The sequence below is a fragment of the Macaca nemestrina genome, chromosome 17 (genome assembly GCF_043159975.1).
Source record: "Macaca nemestrina isolate mMacNem1 chromosome 17, mMacNem.hap1, whole genome shotgun sequence".
NCBI lineage: Eukaryota > Metazoa > Chordata > Mammalia > Primates > Cercopithecidae > Macaca > Macaca nemestrina.
The window spans coordinates 77,329,245-77,351,542 of record NC_092141.1 but is presented as its reverse complement, the minus strand read 5'-3'; the positions used below and the strand labels follow the sequence as shown (position 1 = coordinate 77,351,542).

The following is a 22,298-nucleotide window of genomic DNA, read 5'->3' as shown; positions in this document are numbered from 1 at the left end:
AAACTGGAAATCCATAAATAAATGGTTACATCCCATGTTCATGGATTGGAAGACTTACTATTTTTAAAATGTCAATACTACCCAAAGTGAACTAGTACAATCCTTATCAAAATCCCAATGATGTTTTTTTGCAGAAATAGAAAAATTCATCCTAAAATTCACATGGAATCTCAGAGGACCCAGAATAGTCAAAACAGTCTAAAAAAAAAAAAAAAAAGCCCAAAGCTGGAGGACTCACACTCCTGATTTCAAAACTACAACAAGTCTACAGTAATCAAAACAGTGTGGTACTGGCATAAACACAGACATATAACTAATGGAATAGAATAGACAGTGGAAATTATCCCTCGCATGTATGATCAAATGATTTTTAACAAGGGTGCCAAGACCATGCAATGGGGAAAGGACAGTGTTTTCAATAAATGGTGCTGGGAAAACTGGATGTCAACATGTAAAACAATGAAGTTGGACCCTTACTTTATGCCACATACAAAAATTAACTGGAAATGGATCAGAGATCTAAATATAAGACCTAAAATACTAACACTCTTTTTAAAAAATATGACAAAATCTTCACAACAATGAATTTGGCAAATCATATCACAGATGAATTCAATCAAACATGAAAGAAATAATACTGATCTTGCACAAACCCTTTCAGAAAACAGAGAAGGGAATGTTTCTGAACTCGCTTTATAAGGCCAGCAAAATCCTGATACCAAACCTTGACACAGACAAGAAAGGAAAATTATAGACAAAATCTTAGCAAATCAAAATCAGCAAGATATAAAAAGTATGATACATCATTACTAAATGGGATTTATCGTGGAATGTAAAGTTGGCTTAACATTTGAAAATCAATCAGTGGAAAAAGAAAAAGAATCAATGGAATTCACACCATTAAAGAGGTACATATACAGCTATCTACATTATAAAACCTCACCAAATTATACATTATAGATCTGGGCCTTTCACTTTGTGTACAGGTTACCTTAACTGGTTTTTAAAAAGAAGAACAATAAGGTACACCTGAATTCTAGGCCACATCCCAAAACAGACTGGTTGTCTTTTTAAGGTCACTCCCAGGGCATGACCATAACATCATATCCTCATCATAGAAAAACACATCTTTTCTCTAGTCTAATGTGGTAGATGTCAATTCATCTAGCTTATCCAAAAGCAGTTGTAAGTAACTGGAATGCAAATATTAGAAGCAAGAGGAAGAAGGAATCAGAACATGCTGCTGTTTCATCCTATTCCCAGTTTTCACTGATGGATTAAAAGTTCAGTGCTCCCTACCCAGACTCTCTTGGAAGTTTGGTGACTCCTTAGAAGAGCAGACCTCCCCTGGGTGTTATAATTCGTATCTGATTGTGATCATTTTAAATAGCCCTATTACTTCATAGTAACATGTATGATTCCAACGTTGTGGTGCCAAGGGCTTTCTGGCAGGACTATTACTTGTGAAATTAACTCAGCCTGGAAGGCCCATACCTCTTAGATAATGTAATATAAGGACTCTAATCTAGAAACTTTTCAGCTGAAAACAACACATATCTGACTGTTTCGAGTTTTAGGTTTTAGAGAATCAAAGATTTCTGTGACATTTTTAATACCCCTCAAGTCATGTTTCGTTTTTATGCCACATTTTCTTCAGGATCACTTATTTACACTCAGGGAAAATCATTTTTTTCTTATATAATTCTTTGAAAAGCTCCAACATTAAATAACTGAATCAAGTTGGAATCTGCATTAGGTCACAGGTTTTCCTTTTTTTATTTTTTGGTTTTCATTCATTTAAAAAAAATTGTAGCGTTCCTACTAAGTGTACTAAGCACTTCAAGACAACAAAGATTAAAGCACTGAAAGAGTTCTGAATTTAGAAAGCTTAAAACTAGTACAGGTTCGGGCTGGACGCGGTGGCTCAGTCCTGTAATCCCAGCACTTTGGGAGGCCAAGGCGGGCGGATCACAAGGTCAGGAGATCGAGACCATCCTGGCCAACACGGTGAAACCCCGTCTCTACTAAAAATACAAAAACTTAGCCGGGCAAGGTGGCGGGTGACTGTAGTCCCAGCTACTCGGGAGGCTGAGGCAGGAGAATGGTGTGAGCCTGGGAAGCAGAGCTTGCAGTAAGCCGAGATCGTGCTACTGCACTCCAGCCTGGGCGACAGAGCAAGACTCTGTCTCAAAACAAACAAACAAACAAACAAACAACAACAACAAAACTAGTACAGGAAATAAGACGTGCACCTAAATGACTGGCATGCGTGGCAGAAAGTGAGAGATAACAGAGTTCTCCAGAATTCCTACCCGGCTGGGAAGATAAGCAAGAGTTTTATGAACGTGGCATTTGACTTGGGCCATAAAAGCTTAAAAGGGTTTTAATACGGAGAACAAGGAAGAGGAGACTTGTTCTTGGAAAACTAAGGCTGGAAAGACAGAAGGACTCGGCATTGAGAGTCTGAATTCGGTTGGCAGCAAGAAGCCACTGGAAGACCCTGAGGACCATGCTGATCCCGTATGACATTCTAAAATATACATCTAAGAGATAGATAGTCACAGTGAACCAAGAAGCAAAGAGACTTCTGTCGGTTTGCTAACTAGTCCTCTAAAATCTATTTTCTGAAACAGTCTATTGTCAAGTAAATTACATTTTCAAATATCTCTAGGCTTCCATTTAACGTTCATCCAAACTGGCATTTAAAGCACGACAATAGGAAACGCTCTGTATGTGAAAAGGAGCTGAATAAAGGTGCTGAGAGCCCCCAGCTCGCTAGAAATTCAGGTGAATAGCACAAAGACCTTATTTGCATATGGGGGATCCAGAGGGCCTGTGCAGGGACCCTGGGTTTGGAGGAGATGCTTGTCAAGAGGGGCTGAGAACCCCCCCAAAGGAGGGGTTCACACTCATTCCCAGAGGCCTGGGTGAGAGTCCACGGGGTCCCCGTGCAGCTGTGCATGTGGGAGGCAGGGCTAAGTGGCCCCTCACTCACCGGTAACGTAGAAGGCTTTGTAACGCTCCAGGCGGACAGTCTGCAGGGCTCCAAACTCTCCAGCTGCCCCGCTGTTGGGGTGGAACAGCACCTGAGAAAGGGTGGCAGAGCTTACTAATAGAAAAATAGGCAGAGCTTGGTGACTCACGCCTGTAATCCCCACACCTTGGGAGGTCGAGGCAGGAGGATCGCTTGAGCCCAGGAGTTTGAAACCAGCCTGGGCAACACAGCAAGACGCCTCCCTACAAAAAAAAAATACAAAAATTAACCAGGCATGGTGGTGCACACCTGTGGTCCCAGCTACTTGGAGGCTGGGACGAGACGATTGCTTGAGCGTGGGAGGTCAACACTGCAGTGAGCTATAACCATACCACTGCACTCCAGCCTGGGTGATAGAGCGAGACCCTGTCTCAAAACAGCAAAACAAAAAAACATGCTAGATGATGCTAGATGCTCCCTGGAAAATATTACTGTCTTTTTCAGGGTCTGGTCTCCCTATCCCTGTGCCCAAACCAACACTGACAGACACAAGCCTGGAGTCCACAGCAGCCAAATCCAGGGAGCCTGTGAAGTTGTTATTTTGCTAGTTAATGGAAGGGAGTGGGTTACATCTCCGGAAGAGGAGGCAAAAGGTCTCACTAGGTAGGTTAGATTTCTAGGCCTGAAACCTGCTATGTAATCTGCAGAGTCCACAGCAAAATGCAAATCAGGGATACCTTGTTCACAAACTTAAAATTTCATGATGACCACGGCAGAGCTTTAAACCAAGTGCAGGGTCCCTCCAAGTGCGGGGCTCTGTGTGTGGAGCACCAGTCACAGGCCCACAAGGCCACCCTGCCTGAGTTCCAACGCCTCAGGGTCAGGATGGGCCCTGGGGACTTACTTGTTTTACAAGTATTTCCAGGGATTCTGATGCAGGTGACCCTCAGATCTCTTTGAAGAAAGGCTTCTTTCGCATCAAGTCAATTTTCCAACTCTCCCTTGAGCAAGGATGGTACAAAAGAAGGCATCCTTGATTTCCTCAGAATCAGGCACAGCCCAGACTCTGGTCACAGACGCCCACAGCTATGACTCAATCCGACTATATTTGGACAGAGGAAATCTTTCCTCATCAGGTCACAAATAAAAGAATTACCCTACAGAATGGAAACACCTAAATCAGGGTTCTCTAGGGAAGGATGTGAAAGAAAATAAAAGGCCAGCGTCCTTGGTAGTTTGGTGGGTCTGGGCTAAAAGCATGAGACTGCCTTGGTATGAATCACAACCGTATATAGGGCTGGAAAGGCACTTACATGATTCAAAGTTTCCACGAGACTTTTTAAAAAATGAGAAACATCTGTTGGAGCAGTAAACAGCTGTCTCCCCGAGTTTCACAGCTCCGAGAGGATGCTGCCGAGGTAGGGCTCCTCCCCACACCTGCGGCTTCCAGGTTCTCGTGACAATCCCTGCACATATCCAGGGCGCGCGTGATGACAGCAGGTTCCTTCCAAACAGGAAAAGAAGTCGTAACTAAAAACCCTCACTTCTTCCATCCCCGCAGAAAGCCAAGCCTCTTCACCGCAGGAGACCGTTTTGTTTCCTTCTTGAGACAGCAGGAAGTGGGAGATTTGGAAAATCTATTGTCAACTGACACACGATGCACTCAGACATGCAGAAGATGGGAGTGAAGGCTCGCTGCTTCAGATCGGTCACACTACTTGGGTCTCGGTCACAGAAATTCCATGAGGGTGGGCTGCTATATTCCCACTATTTATGTGGCGTTACCAGAGGCAACTTCCAAAATCCACGAGGAAGCAAAACTGTGGGATGGCTCATTCTCGGAAACATAGATGGACTTTGGGCAATTTGTCTATGCATTCTTTTTTTTCATGTGAGCAGACCCACTATGGCTTTCTTGTTTATATCAACATAGGAAGGAAGTTGTCAAAAGTACACATGAATCACTGCTCTCCAGATGCCTGGTTCAAATTTCAAAGATGACTTTATCTTCTGCAAACTTGTTTTGCCTTCCTGGTGGCCTTTCTTGTTCTATTTTATCTTGTTTTGTTTTTTAAGCACAAGAGCGTTCCCTTACCTTAGGTCCTACAGGGTGCTGATATAGCATTCCCTGAAGGTGGGCTTCTTCTCCATTCAGGTGGGGATGCGCAGCTCACAGCCTCCAAAGGGGGTGGATGGGGGTGATCAGTTTGCCAGCCACCCCAGAGGATGTCTCTCGCCACTAGGGGCCTCTCTAAGAGAAGCGATGGGCGTTCTGGACGTTAAAAGGCAGGTTGTTTCCTCAATGTATGGCTTCCAGGGGCATGCCAAGCATTTCATGACCTACAGCAGCCCCAGACTGTGTTAGGCTGGGCAGGTGCAGAGCTGTTAGGGGAAACGTTCCTTCATTGACAATTTCTGGACCTGACCCATGACAACCTGGGGCTAAGACACAACCCAACCAGTGGTGATGTTACAACCTTCAGCTTCCATCTGGGAGTCAGGAAAGCACAAAGTGGGACATTTGGTTCTAGGCTGTGCAGCCCTCTCCTTCCCGGCCCTCATCTCTCTCTGGGTGCCCCTCACTGCCTAGACACAGACCCATCATGACCAGAAGCAGGAGGTTGAGCTGATGCACGAACATGCAGCATGGTGTCAGCTGCTGTGGTTTTGAACATCACCACACAACGCCCCTAGAGGTTGATGGAGTGGGTTGTGAGAAGACCATCCAGTGTAGAACCGGAGCCTATTATGCGCATGACACCTCTCAACTCTCTTGCTTCTCTCCTTAGCTCTTGGTTACTTGGTTTGCCACAGGGAAGGACCGGATTGCTGAGAAGCGTTGGCATATTGTTTCCAGCTGAATTTCCAGGAGTTACTTTGAGCTTCTAGAACTGAAACTATTTCTAAACCAACTCGTATTGGAATCCTTGTAAGTCCAGGATGTATCTGAGGGTGAATACAAATTGTGCTTCTTTAAAAGTACATATGTATACATGTATGCATGTGTTACAGACATATGCATCTGTGTACACATATGTATGTGTATATCGATAAATGCATGTATATACATATGTATACATGTGCATACACATACATATAAATATATGTGTATATCTCTATGTATGTGCCTGGATATGTGCATATGTATACATGTATGTGTGTGCATGCATGTGTATAAATATATGCGCATAGACATGCATATGCATACATATGTACACATGTATAGTGTATGAACATAAGCATATATATGTTTATATAGACACATGCATATGCAAACATGTGTATGCATGTATGGTATACGCATGCATATGCATACATGTGTATACATGTATGTTTACAGATGTGCATATGCCTACATGTGTATACATGCATGGTATATAAACATGCATATGCAGGCCAGGCGCAGTGGCTAACACCTGTAATCCCAGCACTTTGGGGGGCCGAGGCAGGCAGATCACCTGAGGTCAGGAGTTTGACACCAGCCTGGCCAACATGGTAAAACCTCGTCTCTACTAAAAATACAAAAATTAGCTGGGCCTGCGTGCACCTGTAATCCCAGCTACTTGGGAGGCCAAGGCAGAAGAATCGCTTGAACCCAGGAGGTGGAGGTTGCAGTGAGCCAAGACTGTGCCGCTGCACTCCAGGCTGGGTGACAGAGTGAGACTCCATCTCAAAAAGTAAAATACAATGAAACAAAATTAAATTAAAACAAAACATACATATGCATACACATGTCTAGAATATGCAGGCACATGTATAATACACATGTATAGACATATGCACACATATGCATACATGTGGGTATGTATAGCATATTGTGTGTGTGTGTATATATATAATTCCTCGTATTCTTACCTTCTAGCCTCCTCCATAGCTATTCCAAATTTGAGACAATTTACTCTTATTTCTTTAGGCCTATTACTTTGCTTCAATAGAGAGAACTGACCAGAGAAGACCAAACCCAAATTCAGGTCCAGCGACTACCCATGTTGTCCTCAAACTTCAAAATCTTCTCTCAAGTGTCTTTGCTGACACTGCAGCTATGCTCTGGGAGACTGGGTGTGACCCACAGGTGCCAGCCCCATGTGCTCTTAACCTTGAAGATACCGTCAGCTGCTTCCCACAATCTGTAAGCGTGGCTGTTTCTTTCTGGGCCATGGGGTGTGGTTAGGGAGCAAATCAGTCCTGACTCCAGCTGCATTAATCACCCCATCATACATTCCCACGACGATGCTGTGACTTGTATCTGGTTTTCCAATCTGGTTCCTGGGCCTAACCCTGCTGGGCACGAGTTAGGATGGGGTCTCTGGGAGCCTGCGCAAAACTCCAGTTAGAGCAAGAGCAGAGCTCTCCCGTCTGAGAAAGGAAGTTAGTACATGAAGGAGCTGGCTTCCACAGGCAGTACCGACAACGTCAAGGAGACCACAGTCCTTGAAGCACTTCCTGATGACCCCAATTATTCCTAGCAGCCATGGTAATAAACACTCCAGAGCACCTCTCCAATGACGTCTGTGACAACCCTCCAGGGTCACATACTGCTAACTTCCAACCACAAGGCGGAAACCATCTTCCTGCTTGGCTGCTCCTGCTCAGGGAGAAGGGCTAGGCCTGGAAGGGTCTGCAGCTCTATGGGGCAGATATTCTGGGGAGAAGCAGGACTTCAGAAGACCTCTCAGATCTCATCCAACAACCCCTAAAAACTGCATTAATGTGCACAGAAGTGCCGATGGCCCATAGAAGACTCATGTTTTGGTTTGCTGGGGGAGGCTGGGTGGGAAGGGCAGCTTTGATAACTACCAGCCACAGGACATTTGTGTACATTTGAGTCACTTCCATGTGACCCTTAGCAAAGACATAAATAGACCCTTTGATGTGTGGGTCCCTCATCAAGAAGCCATGCATTTGCAGGGCGTCGCAGAAGGGACTCTGTGCTCCTTCCGCCTCCTTGCCTCCTCCTGCTTCCTCTTCCTTTTGGTGAAAGGAAAACACAGGGAAATTACAAGGAAAGGCCATGAGGCCTGACATTTCCTGGCTGTCACTGCCAATGAGTGCTTCAGAGTGCAAAAAGGGGACATTAAGGAGGTGACGCTGGGAAGTGGAAGCCCAAAGCCATTGCCAAGGACTGCTTGGTCAAGAACAGGCTGCAGGTAGGACACAGTGGCTCATGCCTGTAATCCCAGCACTTTGGGAGACCGAGGCAGGCTGATAACTTGAGGTCAGGAGTTCGAGACCAGCCTGATCAAGATGGTGAAACCTCACCCATACAAAAATACAAAAATTAGCTGAGCATGGTGGCATAGGCCTATAGTCCCAGCTACTTGGGAGACTGAGGCAGGAGAATCACTTGAACCCGGGAGGCAGAGGTTGCAGTGAGCTGAGATCACGCCACTGCACTCCAGCCTGGGCAACAGAGCAAGATTCCATCTCAAAACAAAACAAAACAAAACAAAAAAACAGGCTACAGAGAGTGTGCTGAGCCCTCTAGAGCTGGGAGAATGTTAGATGTAAGGTCCTTGCTGGACCTGCCGTCCAAAGGGTCTTTCACCCATTTGTTCATTTGGTCCTTCATTGGTTCATCCGGGTTGCGTGGACTGAATGCTCGCTGACTGCAGGCAGTGAGAACTCAGAGCTGAACTCGATGGCTCAGATTCTTGCCCTCAAGAAGTTTCCATTCTAGAGGGAGAGGCCCACAATAAACAAGTTGCAGACACTAGTCAGTCATCTCATCTAACAAAACATGCTGGGTAGTTATGTTATTAAATTAAATACATGCCAGAAACGTTGCCCATTATAGGCAGTGAGAACCTATATACACCTACCCTAAGCCAAATTGCTAAATATAAATCTGGACTGGGGATTGGGGGTGGAAAGAGGCTCATCTCAAATGCTTCGCCTTTTGGGGTCTGAACCAGCCACTTGTTTGCATCTTCTGAGGATGGTTCTGTCTGCACGGAGGTGAGAGGCAGCAGACCAGCCTCCTAAAGAGCCTACGTGTGGGCACGTGCCTCTTCCACTTACCCTGTGCCCAGGCTGTGACCGGCCAAAGAGCACCTCGGAGACGTCCACACCATCAAAGCGCCGTCCTTGAGGTAAGCTGGCCTGGGCCAGTGCTACCACAGTCGGAAAAATGTCCAGCACACTGCAGAAATAACAAGACTGAGTTGGCCCCAGCTCTTCTGACTCACTCTCTGACCCTGCTGTGTCAACACCCACCTGAATCAGCCCAGAGCAAGCACCGACAGCCTCTCCTATGGCCTGGCTTACCTTCTCTACCTGTTTGTTTTTCCTTTCAGTTCCACCTGGATTTCTGCTCCTACAAGAGGCAGAATGGTACAGTGGTTCAGCACCCAGGCTCTGCAGCCAGGTGTTGCCTGGGTTCAAATCCCAGCTCTGCCACATATCTAGCTTCTCAATGCCTCAGTTTTCAATTCTCTAAAATATATATATTTTAATAATATAGTAGTCGCCCCCGTATCAGAGAGAGACACATTCTAAGAGCCCCAGTGAATGCCTGGAACCTTGGATTGTACCGAACCTGATTGTCATAAATCAAACATGTTTGTTCATTATTTTTTTAGAGACAGGGTCTTGCTCTGTCATCTAGGCTGGAGTGCAGTGGTGTGATCATAACTCACTGTAAACTCGAACTCCTGGGCTGAAGTAATTCTCATCTGAGTCTAAGAGTGGCTGGGACTACAAGCATGTACCACCACACCTACAAAATTTCTTTGTTGTTTTATTGATTATTTGTTTATTTGTTTGTTTGTTTGTTTGTTTATTGTAGAGACAAGGTCTTGCTATGTTGCCTAGGCTGGTTTCAAACTCCTGGCTTCAGGTGATTTTCCTGCCTCAGCCTCCCAAAGTGTTGGGATTACAGACATGAGCCACTGCGCCCAATCAGAACACATTTCTGTTCATGTCTTCCACTCAAAAATGTAATGACTTTGCCATCTTAACTAAGTACTTACCATGAACTGTGGCCATAACTTTTGCAGTTTGAGGTGCAACAGCAAAACTAGCACAAATTTCTTTTTCCTTCTTTACAATTTCATGGATAGGAGATTCATTCTTGGTGGCTTATGCCTGTAATCTCAGCACTTTGGGAGGTCAAGGTGGGTGGATCAGTTGATTTTGTTCTGACATGAACAAAATCCACCAAAGTGTGAATAATGGCTGAACAATGGCCATGTGAACAATGGGCGGTTTGAGACCAGCCTGGGCAATAGGGCAGAATCCCATCTCTACCACAAAAAAACAAAAAGAAAAAACAAAAAAATAGAAGAGTCATTCTCATCATAGATCTTAACAACCTCAGCATATAATTTCTTTTTCTTTCTTTCTTCCTTTCTTTTTCTCTTTTCTTTTTTTTTTTTTTTTAATGGAGTCTTGCTCTGTTGCCCAGGCTGGAGGTACAGTGGTGTAACCTTGGCTCACTGCAGCCTCTGCCTTCAGGGTTCAAGCAATTCTCCTGCATCAGCCTCCTAAGTAGTTGGATCTACAGGTGCATGCCACCACACCCAGCTAATTTTTGTATTTTTAGTAGAGATGGGGTTTTGCCATGTTGGCCAGGTTGGTCTTGAACTCCTGACCTCAAATGATCCACCTGCCTCGGCCTCCCAAAGTGCTGAGATTACAGGCAGGAGCCACTGCACTCAGCCTTCTTTCCTTATTAAGTCAAGAACTTTCACCTTTCACTTAAAAGAAGCACATTTTGGCTTCTCTTTGGCATATTCGAATTGCCAGCATCACTACTCTTGCACACTGGGGTCATTAGTAATTAAAAATAAGTATGACGGGAACACAAGCACTGCTATACCTTCGCAATCAATCTGATAACTGAGATGGCTACTAAGTGACTACCAGGCAGGTAGCGTATACAGTGTGGATCCACCAGACAAAGGGCTGACTCATCCTGGGCGTTAGGGGATGGGACGGTGCCAGACTTCACCACACTACTCAGAATGTGCACAATTTAAAACTTATATTCATTTCTATAATTTTTCATTTAATATTTTTAGACCGTGGTTGATCACAGGTAACTAAAACTGCAGAAAGTGAAACCGTGGATAAAGGAGGACTGCCATATTGGTGCCCGCTTACAGGTGGTTGTGGGCATGAAACACACATGTAAAGCACAGAGAAGACCTGGCACTCAGAAAGGACTCACTGGATGTTTATGTGTTAATGATTCCCAAGGGTAATCCCTGTGAGCCCACCTAAGAACTGAGGGGTTCTACCTGTCACCAGCTTGGTGACAGCCATTTGCTTAGAAACAGTGTGGGACAGGTGTCCACAAGAGAATATTCACTGCATTTTCCATTGGGTGGGTCTCTGTATTATAAAAGATGTAGTTTTTGTTCAAAATGCCATGATATGTGAAACTTTCCACCCTCTTTATTTTAGCTCTTTTAGTCCATAACAAAGTAGTGAATGCGGCCAGGTGCGGTGCCTCACACCTGTAATCCCAACACTTTGGGAGGCTGAGGTGGGTGGATCACCTGAGGTCAGAAGTTTGAGACCAGCCTGGCCAACATGGCGAAACCCTGTCTCTAGTAAAAATACAAAAATTAGCTGGGTGTGGGGGCGCACACCTGTAATCCCAGCTACTTGGGAGGCTGGGGCAGGTGAATGGCTCGAACCTGGGAGGTGGAGGTTGCAGTGAGCCGAGATTGCACCACTGCACTCCAGCCTGGGTGAAAGAGCAAGACTCTGTCTCTAAAAATAAATAAATAAATAAATAAATAAATAAATAAATAAATAAAGTGAATGTTTATGGTAGAAAAAATGAGAGCATTCGGAAATATAAGAGAGAACAACACACACTTAGTCCATCACCCAAAGGCAGCCATTGTTTGTATTTTAGTGGATTTTGCTCATGTGACTTTTTTTTAAGTCATATGGTGTAAGGTTACTCTACCTGTGGCACATCCTCCTCCAGCCTGTTGTGCTCATGTTGGGGGAAAAAAAAAGTCTTCAGCAAAACAGAGAGGTTGCCCCTTCAACAGAGCCGTTTATCTGATGGCCAGGCCAACTGGAAGTCAGCGGGGCTTACTGGAGCCAGGAGGGCTGAGCTAATGGGAAGCTGGACTTTCCCAAGAAAGAGGCCCTGGTAGCCCTGAGGCTGGGCGCAGCAGCAGACTTCAGGCTTTTGCATGCACCGTTCACGGGGAAGCCTCCAGGGCCACAGATCCCCACTTTCCCCAATCAGATATCTGAGGGGCTGGGGGGGATATCTGCCCTGTAAGGGGGCTGCAGAAAGGACCTGCTCTGAGGCTCCGTCTCCTGTTGGCCACCTCCTTCTCCTCTGCAGGGCTCTACCTACAACCCCAGGCAGAATCTCTCCAGTGACTATAGTATAGAGTGTTTCTGTTTGCCTTTCTCTCCCACAGTCCATGGAGCTGGTGGCTTATCTCTTAAGAAACAAGCTCCAGGACCTGGCATCCCACTCTGATGCAAAGTCAAGAATGCAGAGTCAGCACTCACAGAGCACGGAACAGTCCAGAAACCTGTCCAGAGTCCAAGGTTCCTGCCACCAACCGGAAAGCAAAGAGGACCGCAAAGCAGTCTGAAAAGGCCGCGGTGGTTTGGAGCTGTTTGATCAAGTTTTCTCTAAATTGTGCCCCTAAGAGAGATCAGCGTCACAGATGGGTCAAATCAGTCAGCAAGAGAAACAAGATCTGCGTTCGATTTTGGAAAGTATTGTGTACTTTCTTTTTCCATCTGATTTCCCCCCACCGCTCTCTCCTGGGGTTTAGCATCCTAATTATATGGCACTAAATCTAATGTTCACGGAATCCTAATGTCTCAGACTTTGGCAAGAACTTCAGAGGTACCTAGTCCACCCAGAGCCCAAAGAAAGCCTCTCACCCATGAGAAAAACTTCAACATGTCCAGTGACTCAGGCCACTCAAGGCAGCCCCATCCCAATTTGGCAAGCTGGGGCTGTCAAATAGTCCTTCCTTAAGTAACAGAAAAAGCCAAGGCCCTGAGCTTAGCCCTAGAAAAGGGAGACACTCCCTGGCACATGCAGCCCAGTGTCATCCCAGGGCTGCGCCCCCAGCCTACATGTGAACTTGAAGAAAGCATCTGCCCTACTAAGGGTACCAAGGGCACCCCAGCTACGCCAAACCTCAAACTCCACCGAAGAAATTGGGCCTGGGAGTCTTTAAAACCTCAGAGAAAGAGACAAAATAAATACAAACCTATACTTTAAAGTTGCCCCTGTTCATTTCGATGCCTGACTTTTGGCAGAGCCACATTCCAGCTTTCATGGCTCCACAGTCCATGAAAGTGAAGGAAGTCATTTCTACCTTCATGGGTCTCTTCCTCCATTAAAAAAAGAAAAAATAAAGAAGGCCAGGCGCTTTGGGAGGCCGAGGAGGGTGAATCACCTGAGGTCAGGAGTTCAAGACCAGCCTGGCCAACATGGCGAAACCCTGTCTCTACTAAAAATACAAAACAAATTAGTCAGGCATGGTGGCAGGCACCTGTAATCCCAGCTACCCGGGAGGCTGAAGCAGGAGAATCACTTGAACCCAGGAGGTGAGGTTGCAGCGATCCGAGATCGTGCCATTGCACTCCAGCCTGAATGACAAGAGGGAAACTCCATCTCAAAAAAAAAAAAAAAAAATTCCAAAATTCCGTGGACTCTGGCACTGTGCCTCATGGGTCTGATGGAGAAGCGGTTCCCGGCCTTTGATGGGATGAAACCCCACTTCAGTGGGCTTTTTGGTCGTGACGAGGGCAGCCATGAGCCCACTCATGATGACAGGAGAGGGCTGAGATTCCTCTGCACAATGGCACAAAAGGCTGTCCTCAGAGTGGGCAGGGTGACATCTTTGCAGGTTGCATTGCCCTTATGAAAATATGTACTTTTTCTTTCCTGTGGCACTGGCCAGCCCAGGCTCCGAAGGTTGTTCGTAGGAAGGGTGCATATTTGTGTTCTTATCCAAGGAGTTGCTGAAGGAACCTAGGAGTGGAGATGGGGCAGTGGCAAGGAGGATGCAGAAAGGCCTCGCCTGCTGGGCAGATCGTTTGAGGCCAGGAGTTCGAGACCAGCCTGGCCAACACAATAAAACCCAGTCTCTCTACTAAAAAGACAAAAACTAGCTGGGTGTGGTGGTGCATGCCTGTAGTCCCAGCTACTGGGAAGGCTGAGGCACGAGACAGGAGAATCACTTGAACCCAGGAGGCAGAAGTTGCAGTGAGCCAAGATCATGCCGTTGCACTCCAGCCTGGGTGCCAAGAGTGAAACTCCATCAAGGAAGGAAAGAAGGAAGGAAGGAAGGAAGGAGGGAGGGAGGGAGGGAGGGAGGGAGGGAGGGAGGCAGGGAAGGAAGGAAGGAAGGAAGGAAGGAAGGAAGGAAGGAAGGAAGGAAGGAAGGAAGGAAGGAAGGAAGGAAGGAAGGAAGGGGTCTCGAGGTAGCCCAGGGGATTACCTGTTCTGGCTACACAGCAGCTTTAGTTATTTTTCTCTTTCTTTCTTCCTTCCTTCCTTCCTTCCTTTCTTTCTTCTTTCTTTCTTTTTTTTTTTTTTTTTGAGACAGAATCTCATTCTGTTACCCAGGCTGGAGTGCAGTGGCGCGATCTTGGCTCAATGCAAACTCCGCCTCTTGGGTTCAAGCAATTCTCCTGCCTCAGCCTCCTGAGTAGCTGGGATTACAGGCACAGGCCACCACACCAGGCTAATTTTTGTATTTTTAGTGGAGACGGGGTTTCACCATGTTGGTCAGGCTGGTCTCGAACTCCTGACCTCATGATCCGCCCTCCTCGGCCTCCCAAAGTGCTGGGATTACAGGTGTGAGCCTCCGCGCCTGGCCTTAGCTGTTTTTCAAATGAGACTGTTTCAAGTCCTTTTTGACATTTTGCTCACCTCATACTTGCCCCAGTTCATCTCTGAAGGATGGATCCTCATTCAGAGCAGAGATGGGGGTCTCCCAGCTCAGAGGCAGAGCAGGCCCTTCCCCTTCTTGTATATGGCTAAGAGAGCTTCCGCTAAGCCATAGTTCTCAGCCAGAGTGAGTTCATCCTCCCCGGGAACATTTGGCACTGTCTGGAAACGTTTTAATTGTACAACTGAGGGGGTGGGGTGGGGATACGATTGGCATCTAATGGGTAGAAGTCAGGGCTGCTGCTAAACATCCCATAATGTGCACAGGACAGTCCTCCAAAACAAAGAGCGATCCAGTCCAAAATCTCAACCACGCCACAGTTGGGAAAGCCTGCATCACAGTTTTAGGTTAAAACTACTGCAACTTTTTCACATGTGCTGCCAAAGCCCTGCCCTCCTGAAGGTAAGGTAGCCCCTAAAGAAAGAGCTTTCTGTCTGGTCTGCTCATGACTGCCACCTCCCCGGTCCCTGGAGCAATGATTGACCCAGAGTTGGACATGGCAATAAATATCTGTGGAATAAATGCCTTTTCCCCATTCTGTACTTGTGTCTGTAGAGGCGGGTCATGTGCAAAGCCCTTCTTTCATCTTATGACATCACCCGGGTGCACACCGATATTAACACTGGTTATCTCTAAAACCAATGGGATCCATGTGAATGGATCCCCCACCCCCTCTCCCATACATTCTCTTTTGCTTTTCTGTATTCATATTTATAGCAACCTGACCCCTCTCTGATGCTCATAATTCCTCAGGGCCTCAAGGATATAGGTTTAAGGGACTCTGGCTTTAGCTCTTAGTGGCTTAAGGGAGTTATCTCTGATCTGGAAGATCTATATTCCTCAAGCAATAGAATGAGAGTAGGTGATATGCAGTCTGGGCGGGGCACGGGGGAGTGCTGGGCTGGGCCCAACAGCATGAAGCATTAGCATCAATGTCTTGAATTTGGATCATGCTACCATTCTCTGTCGAGCTGAACCTGAGGTGTCAAGGGAAACAGAAACACACACACAGCCTGCTCAGGCAGTAAGGAAACTCCGCCCAAATTTGCTTAACATGAATTCACATGGGAAACAGCTAGAGGGTAAATCTATAGAGGTAAAACTGACTGGCTGAAGTCCAGCCTAATTTAATACCAAAAACTAGCCTTGCTGGGTGTGATAGCCCATGCCTGTAATCCCAGTGCTTTGGGAGGCTCAGGAGGGAGGAGTGCTTGGAACTGGGAATTCCACACCAGCCTGGCCAACATTAAGAGACCCCGTCCCTACAAAAAATTTAAAAATTAGCCAGACAGAGTGGCGCATGCCCGTAGTCCCAGCTACTCGGGAGGCTGAGATGGGAGGATTACACGAACCCAGGAGTTCAAGGCTGCAGTGAGCTATGATCTCGGCACTGCACTTCAGCCTGGGCGACAGAGTGAGACCCTGTCTCTTAAATAAATATAATAACGGTGAAACCCTATCTCTACAAAAAACTAGCCGGGCGAGGTGGCGGGCGCCTGTAGTCCCAGCTACACAGGAGGCTGAGGCAGGAGAATGGCGTAAACCCGGGAGGTGGAGCTTGCAGTGAGCTGAGATCCGGCCACTGAGCCCGGGCGACAGAGCGAGACTCCGTCTCAAAAATAATAATAATAATAATAATAATAATAATAATAAATAAAATGTATATATGTGTGTGTGAGATACACTATATATTAGGTTGGTGTGAAAGTCATTGCGGTTTTTGCTACTAAAAGTAATGGCAAAAACCACAATGACTTTTGCACCAACCTAATGTATATCCTAGGAGGTGCTGATACGGTGTATTGATATTGTCCTGGTACAATTCCAGGGGCCCTCAGGCAGACACTGCCTTGTACCAAGAACTCGCTGCCTTGGGTCACCAAACCATCCCCTCAGTCCGTTGTCTCTCTAAGGCCTTACATTATCAACGAGATGAGACGGTTTTATCACGGTTGACTGTAGGTGCAAACACCATTCTCCAGTGAGAAGACACTGCTTGACTTTCTGTGATGCAACTTGAGGGACGGCTGAGTTACTTGTCCACGTGCAGCCCAGCCCGTGAACACTTGGCCCCTCTTGATAAGCGCGTTGACTACACCAAGTCAGCCCTATAAAAAGCAGCCTGCCTGGCTCTTTTCCCAGGCAGCCTGACATCACAGATTCCAGGCTCTGCTATTGTTGTTACACCTGCTGGTGCCCGCTGACAGCACGCTGCCCCCTCCTGACTGCACAGGGCTGACCCGGAATTCCTGGGGGCCCCACAGGCTGCCAGGGCTGACGCCCACCCACCCCATACTTTGGCCCTCAGAGCTGTTTACCCTTTTCCCCTGGACTTTGAGTCTCTCCCCTCCTCCCCATTGGATCTCGGGAAGTCAGAGGGTGCCAAGAAAGCTTGCCTGCCTCTACTCAGCTGTGTTCTTTACGCCAGGACTCACTGGGCTCATTGCAAAGAACCTCTGGAATTAGGAAATTGGTCTTTAACCAGCAGTTTTCTGAGCACATGAATGAGCACAGGGTTCTCCGGAGGGTCCGCCTTGTTAGTGAACACAGGGCAGAACCACAGAGAGGAAGGTCCTCTCTGAATTAGTGAAATGTCCACAGGATAAGTCATAATTCCATAGCTGGGAAGACGTTGCTTTCACGTAGACGCTGCACAGCCAAGCTCTGCCATGGAGATGGCCTCCTGGATCTGCCTTAATGCAGGGATAACAGTCATGGTGAGACACCACATTGACCTGATGTGATGGGTCTGCAGTGAGCTATGCAGCGAGCTTCCTTCTAATAAAGGAAGCACCCAGACACTTAGCTCATTGAGAAGCTTCATGGCCAGAGGCAGGAGGAATGTCTTCACCTAAGGATGCATTCTTTCCCTAATGGCCCGGAGGGGCCACCTTTCTTCTCCACCCTCCTCCAGGGAAAGTGGACATCTGGACTCCTTTCTTGGGGCCATCGGATCGCTAGAGACTAGCCGGCTTCTCACAGCCACCCCTAAGACACCTGTCTTAACCCCAAGGATGGAATAATCAGGGCTCAAAAGATCTGTTGCCTCGGTCAGCTTGGCCCAGGCTGAGAGGGGAGATGCTGCTGTTGCCGCCTTTTCTGCGGCTTTCTCTCCAGCAGACACAGCCAGGACCCAATGCTGATGTACGTGAAACCAACCAATCCCTTCTTCACTCAGGCATTATTCCCAGAAGATGGCTCAAGTCCCACTTCACTGTTTCTCCCTCCTCTTCCCTCCCCTCCCCTCCTCTCCCCTCTTCTCCCCTCCCTTCTCTTCTCTTCTTTTCCCTTCTTTTTAGAGACAGGGTCTTGCTATGTTGACCAGGGTAGTCTCAAACTCCTGGCCTCGGCAATCCTCCTGCCTCAGCCTCCCAAAGTGCTAGGATTACAGAAGTGAGCCCCCACGCGTGGCCCCACTTCACTATTACTTTCATCGCTTCTACAATCAGTCTTGGAAGTGTCTGGGAACACCTGGAAAAGGCAAGTGGTGAATGACCTTCCTGAGGCCTCCATCTAGCCACCCATGCCTCCATCTAGCCACCCATGCCTCCATCTAGCCACCCATGCTTCCATGACTTTTCTTGCTCTGGGCCCCGACATCTCAAGGTAGTTTGGGTCTCATACCTTAACAAGGCAGTGCTGGTGACATTAACTGGAACTCTGCCAGGCCAGTAAGCCAGTGCCGGGACCCGGTGCCCGCCTTCCCAGGTCGTCTGCTTGGCTGGACTTCCCCCTGTGAGAGGAGGGGAAGCAGCTGGTTCATCCATGGTGATAACTCCAGATTTCTTTTCAGCTAAGAGTTAGCCTCTGGGAGAACCCCTTTCTGAGTTTCCAATAACCCCAACAAAGGAATGACATTTTTGGTAACTAGCTATTTCCCTCAACTAGCTAGTGTCTTTCAGTATATGCTTTTTATTTTACTGGACTTCAGATGTAAAACGTTGCCTCACTCTACTGAATCACCTCATTTTATTTTCTTCATGAGACCTTCCCCACTGTAAATTATTTTTTTCATTTATTGATTTGCATGTTGTATGTCTCAACATCATGAGACTTCATCAGTCTCATGCACCTAAGACATAGTGGGGCTTAACGAATCTTTGTTGAGTGAGTGAATTTCTCTTCCTAGTGATCATAATGTGACTGACTGTTTAGGATGAAGAAATACAACTATTAAAGAAGAGAAAAAGAAGGAAACTTCTGAAGCTATTTGATCTGCTCAACGTCCAAGAACCGATCTGGCATGGATTTTATGGCTTTATTTTGTTTTGCTTTGCTTTGTTTTTCCTTGAATTAATGAGTTGTACTGATGTTATGGAGACAGTGTCAGTAATAGCTCCAACCTCTTGCCTCCTGGGGGAGGTAAGTACCAACTACGTGCAATCTATGAATTTCCACTTTGGTTATTAAAGGAATTATTTTTGTACCCATTAAGTCAAAAGCGACCACCATAATAATGATGGCTAGCGGGCTGGAAGAGATGAGGTCATGTTTGATGGAAACATCCTGAATACATGTTGGGTTGCATGAACCACGGCCATCCCACCACCCCCACACACACCCCACCCTCATCCTGGTTGAGCCAAGGGCCAAGGATCCCACAAAGTTAGCGTGTGCACAGCCTTTCCAACGCAAGTGCTGTGTGTGGCTCACACACACTGTGGTCATGCAATTTCCCTTTGTTTGGTTGGTGTGAATAATAAAAGCAATTATGTGGGGAGGAACATGGGGAGGAACAAGATGAAGGCTTCTGTCGCCCTGTGCTAGCACTGCTGCAAATGGAACCTTTGATGTCCCTGGCCCAGCACACCACACGGGAAATGCTCAGCATTCTTAGGGCTTTTTCATAACCAGCTTTGGAGTCCCTCAAGTTTTGAAGTAAGAAACAAAACACAAAATAACTTACGTCCTAGGGACTGTTTATGTTTAAGGGTGTGGGGTTCAAAAATCCAATTGGGGTCTCTGCAGGCTGAGTGAGACGCTCTTTGATCTAGCCCAGCATTTCTCAAATACATCCTTCCTATCGAGAACCACGTCTCCCATAAATACATATAGCTCCCTCCAATTTATTCACGCACTTGGAACAAAGAATCCAGAACTCCAATAAGCATAAGACACATTTCCACGTGGCTTTGGAATGTATGACTTACGCTTCAGCTTAGGGCCAAAAAGCAGGGAGGAAGCATCCGCTCAAAGGCATGTGCTGGGGCTTTGTGGATACTTCCACCCCCATGGGGTCATCTTTGTGGACGCTTGGGGTATGGGTGGGTGAAACCGGGGAGCCTGTTTATCTGCATGTCCATGGTGTACAATATTCAAATAGTCTTGCTTAACCTTCGAGGCCAGATGCTAAGGAAAGATCAAGGCTGTAGTTCCAGGAAACAAGCCATTAGGTCTATTGGTCCACCAGAAGGCACTGGGGTGGGCAGTGGCACCAGGGTTGAACACAGGATTTGGTCTCTGCCTCCAGGATGTTTCCAGAAGGGTAAACTGATCTTTAATTAATAAATTTGCTACTCGGTCTTCACCACTAGGGATTCTTCTCGTTTGCCACAACCTTTTGTTTTGCTCTCTTGTAGCTGACTGACTTTCCTAATACGCTCTTCAGAGAAAAGCATTTCAATGTGCTTGTCTTATTTCAGCAAAGGATTGAAAGCTGGAGGGGTTTGGAGGAATCCGGCTAGTTATAAAACAGGTGTAGTCAACAAAGCAGACAATCTCCTTGCAAAAGATTCAGGAATTAGGAGAAAGAAAAAGATTGGCTGAGAGAAGTCCCTTAGTGTGGTCACTTAAGGAGCAATCCCCTCTTTCTGTCGTAGAGACTAGTCGGCTAGTGCAGGCTACACCCTGGGTTCTGGCTCTAACAGGAAGACACAATTATATATGCCAGCCGTGCAAATGATCACAGGCCCACAGATCTTGTATTCTAAAGGGATTCATCTTAAAAGGGTCTAGAGTGTGAACAAGCAATTCTTAAATATGTATGTATCAGCCACAACGCAGATACCGTCTTGCTATAAATTCCAATTTCTCACTGGTACTTCTAGGAGTGGACAAAACTTACAAAGATCTGACTAGCATTCTATCAGCCCCTAGGGTTGTATAGTCTAATTATGAGATGCATATGCTTGTATTAAACAGGCGTGTTGTGTTTTGTCTGCACCAGTAAAGGCTGAATTCTAAGGTAGCTACTCCTAATCCCCCAATATTCTTCAGTAATACCTGCTCCCACTAATGGGTAGTTATTCTAAATTAAACATAATATTAATAACAACAATAGCATCTCCTATTTATTGAGCCCTTACTAAGTACCAAGTTAAGTGCTCCTCAGCATAAAGATACATGCCTCCTGGCATTATCTCATTGAATCCTTATGACACCCTCTCAAGTTAGCTACTATTGTCCCCATTTTTCAGATGGGGAAACCAAAGCTCAGAGAGGCGAAGTAATTTGCCCCCAAGTCACATAGCTAGAAAATGATAGAGCCGGCTGGGCGCGGTGGCTCACGCCTGTAATCCCAGCACTTTGGGAGGCTGAGGCGGGCGGATCACGAGGTCAGGAGTGTGAGACCAGCCTGACCAATATGGTGAAACCCCATCTCTAGTAAAAATACAAAAATTAGCCAGCCGTGGTGGCACATGCCTGTAATACTAGCTACTCAGGAGGCTGAGGCAGGAGAATCACTTGAAACCGGGAGGCAGAGGTTGCAGCGAGCCAAAATTGAGCCACTTCACTCCAGCCTGGGTGGCAGAGTGAGACTCTGTCTAAAAAAAAAAAAAGAAAGAAAGAAAATGATAGAGTCAAGATCTGAATGCCGGTCTGACTACACAGCCAGCACCCTCGCTCACTAAACCTAGGGCAGGGGTTCCCATTTTGAATATGTATTAGAATCACTGGGGAGCTTTTAAAAAATACCCATGCCAAAGTCTCTTTCCCAGAGACTGTGATTTAATCAGCCTGCAGTGAGGCTCTGACATCAAGATCTTCTAAAACTCTCCTGGGGTTTAATGCGGAGAGCACCCATTCCCAGGGAAAGAGGGCAAGGGGCAAGATAGGGAAGAGAACACAGCACATTTCAAAGTTAAATGTAGCTAATGGTCATCGTCACCGCAGGCTTTCTGTTGCCCACGCCTTTATACCTTTATGCCACAGCGTCACAAATATGACCTTATAAGTCATAGTAAGTAAGAACAATAGATAATCCATAAATGAAACTTCTAATCACTTTTCAATTTCAAACACTATTCATTCATTTAGATAAGCTTCCATACTTTGATCGGGAACTGGCACGTTAAAAGTGTTAGTTGCCTTCGGCTTTCTGTCGAGAAATGCATGTCTTATGGCCATGAGAATGCATTTCTATGCACTCGTGGTTACTTATGACTCTAATTAAAGCAGAGCCTCTTACTTAAAGCAATAAATATTTAGCCACA

The 22,298-nt window shown here is 46.4% G+C and overlaps 1 protein-coding gene across 8 annotated transcripts in view; it reads right to left on the bottom strand.

Moving 5' to 3' along the window:
• The window catches only part of LOC105469045 (arylsulfatase G), a 153,252-nt gene that overhangs the window by 11,009 nt on the left and 119,945 nt on the right, over positions 1-22,298 (bottom strand). For 7 of the 8 annotated variants that reach the window (XM_011719610.3, XM_011719605.3, XM_011719612.3 and 4 more), the window contains exons 9-11: positions 18,490-18,598; positions 8,993-9,113; positions 2,996-3,086 (exon numbers count right to left, since the gene is read on the bottom strand). In XM_011719610.3, the coding sequence (XP_011717912.2) occupies positions 2,996-3,086; positions 8,993-9,113; positions 18,490-18,598 (321 nt within the window). Of the gene's footprint in view, positions 1-2,995; positions 3,087-4,287; positions 4,479-8,992; positions 9,114-18,489; positions 18,599-22,298 lie in introns of those variants that run through there. The other variant, XM_011719611.3, reaches the window with a different exon arrangement.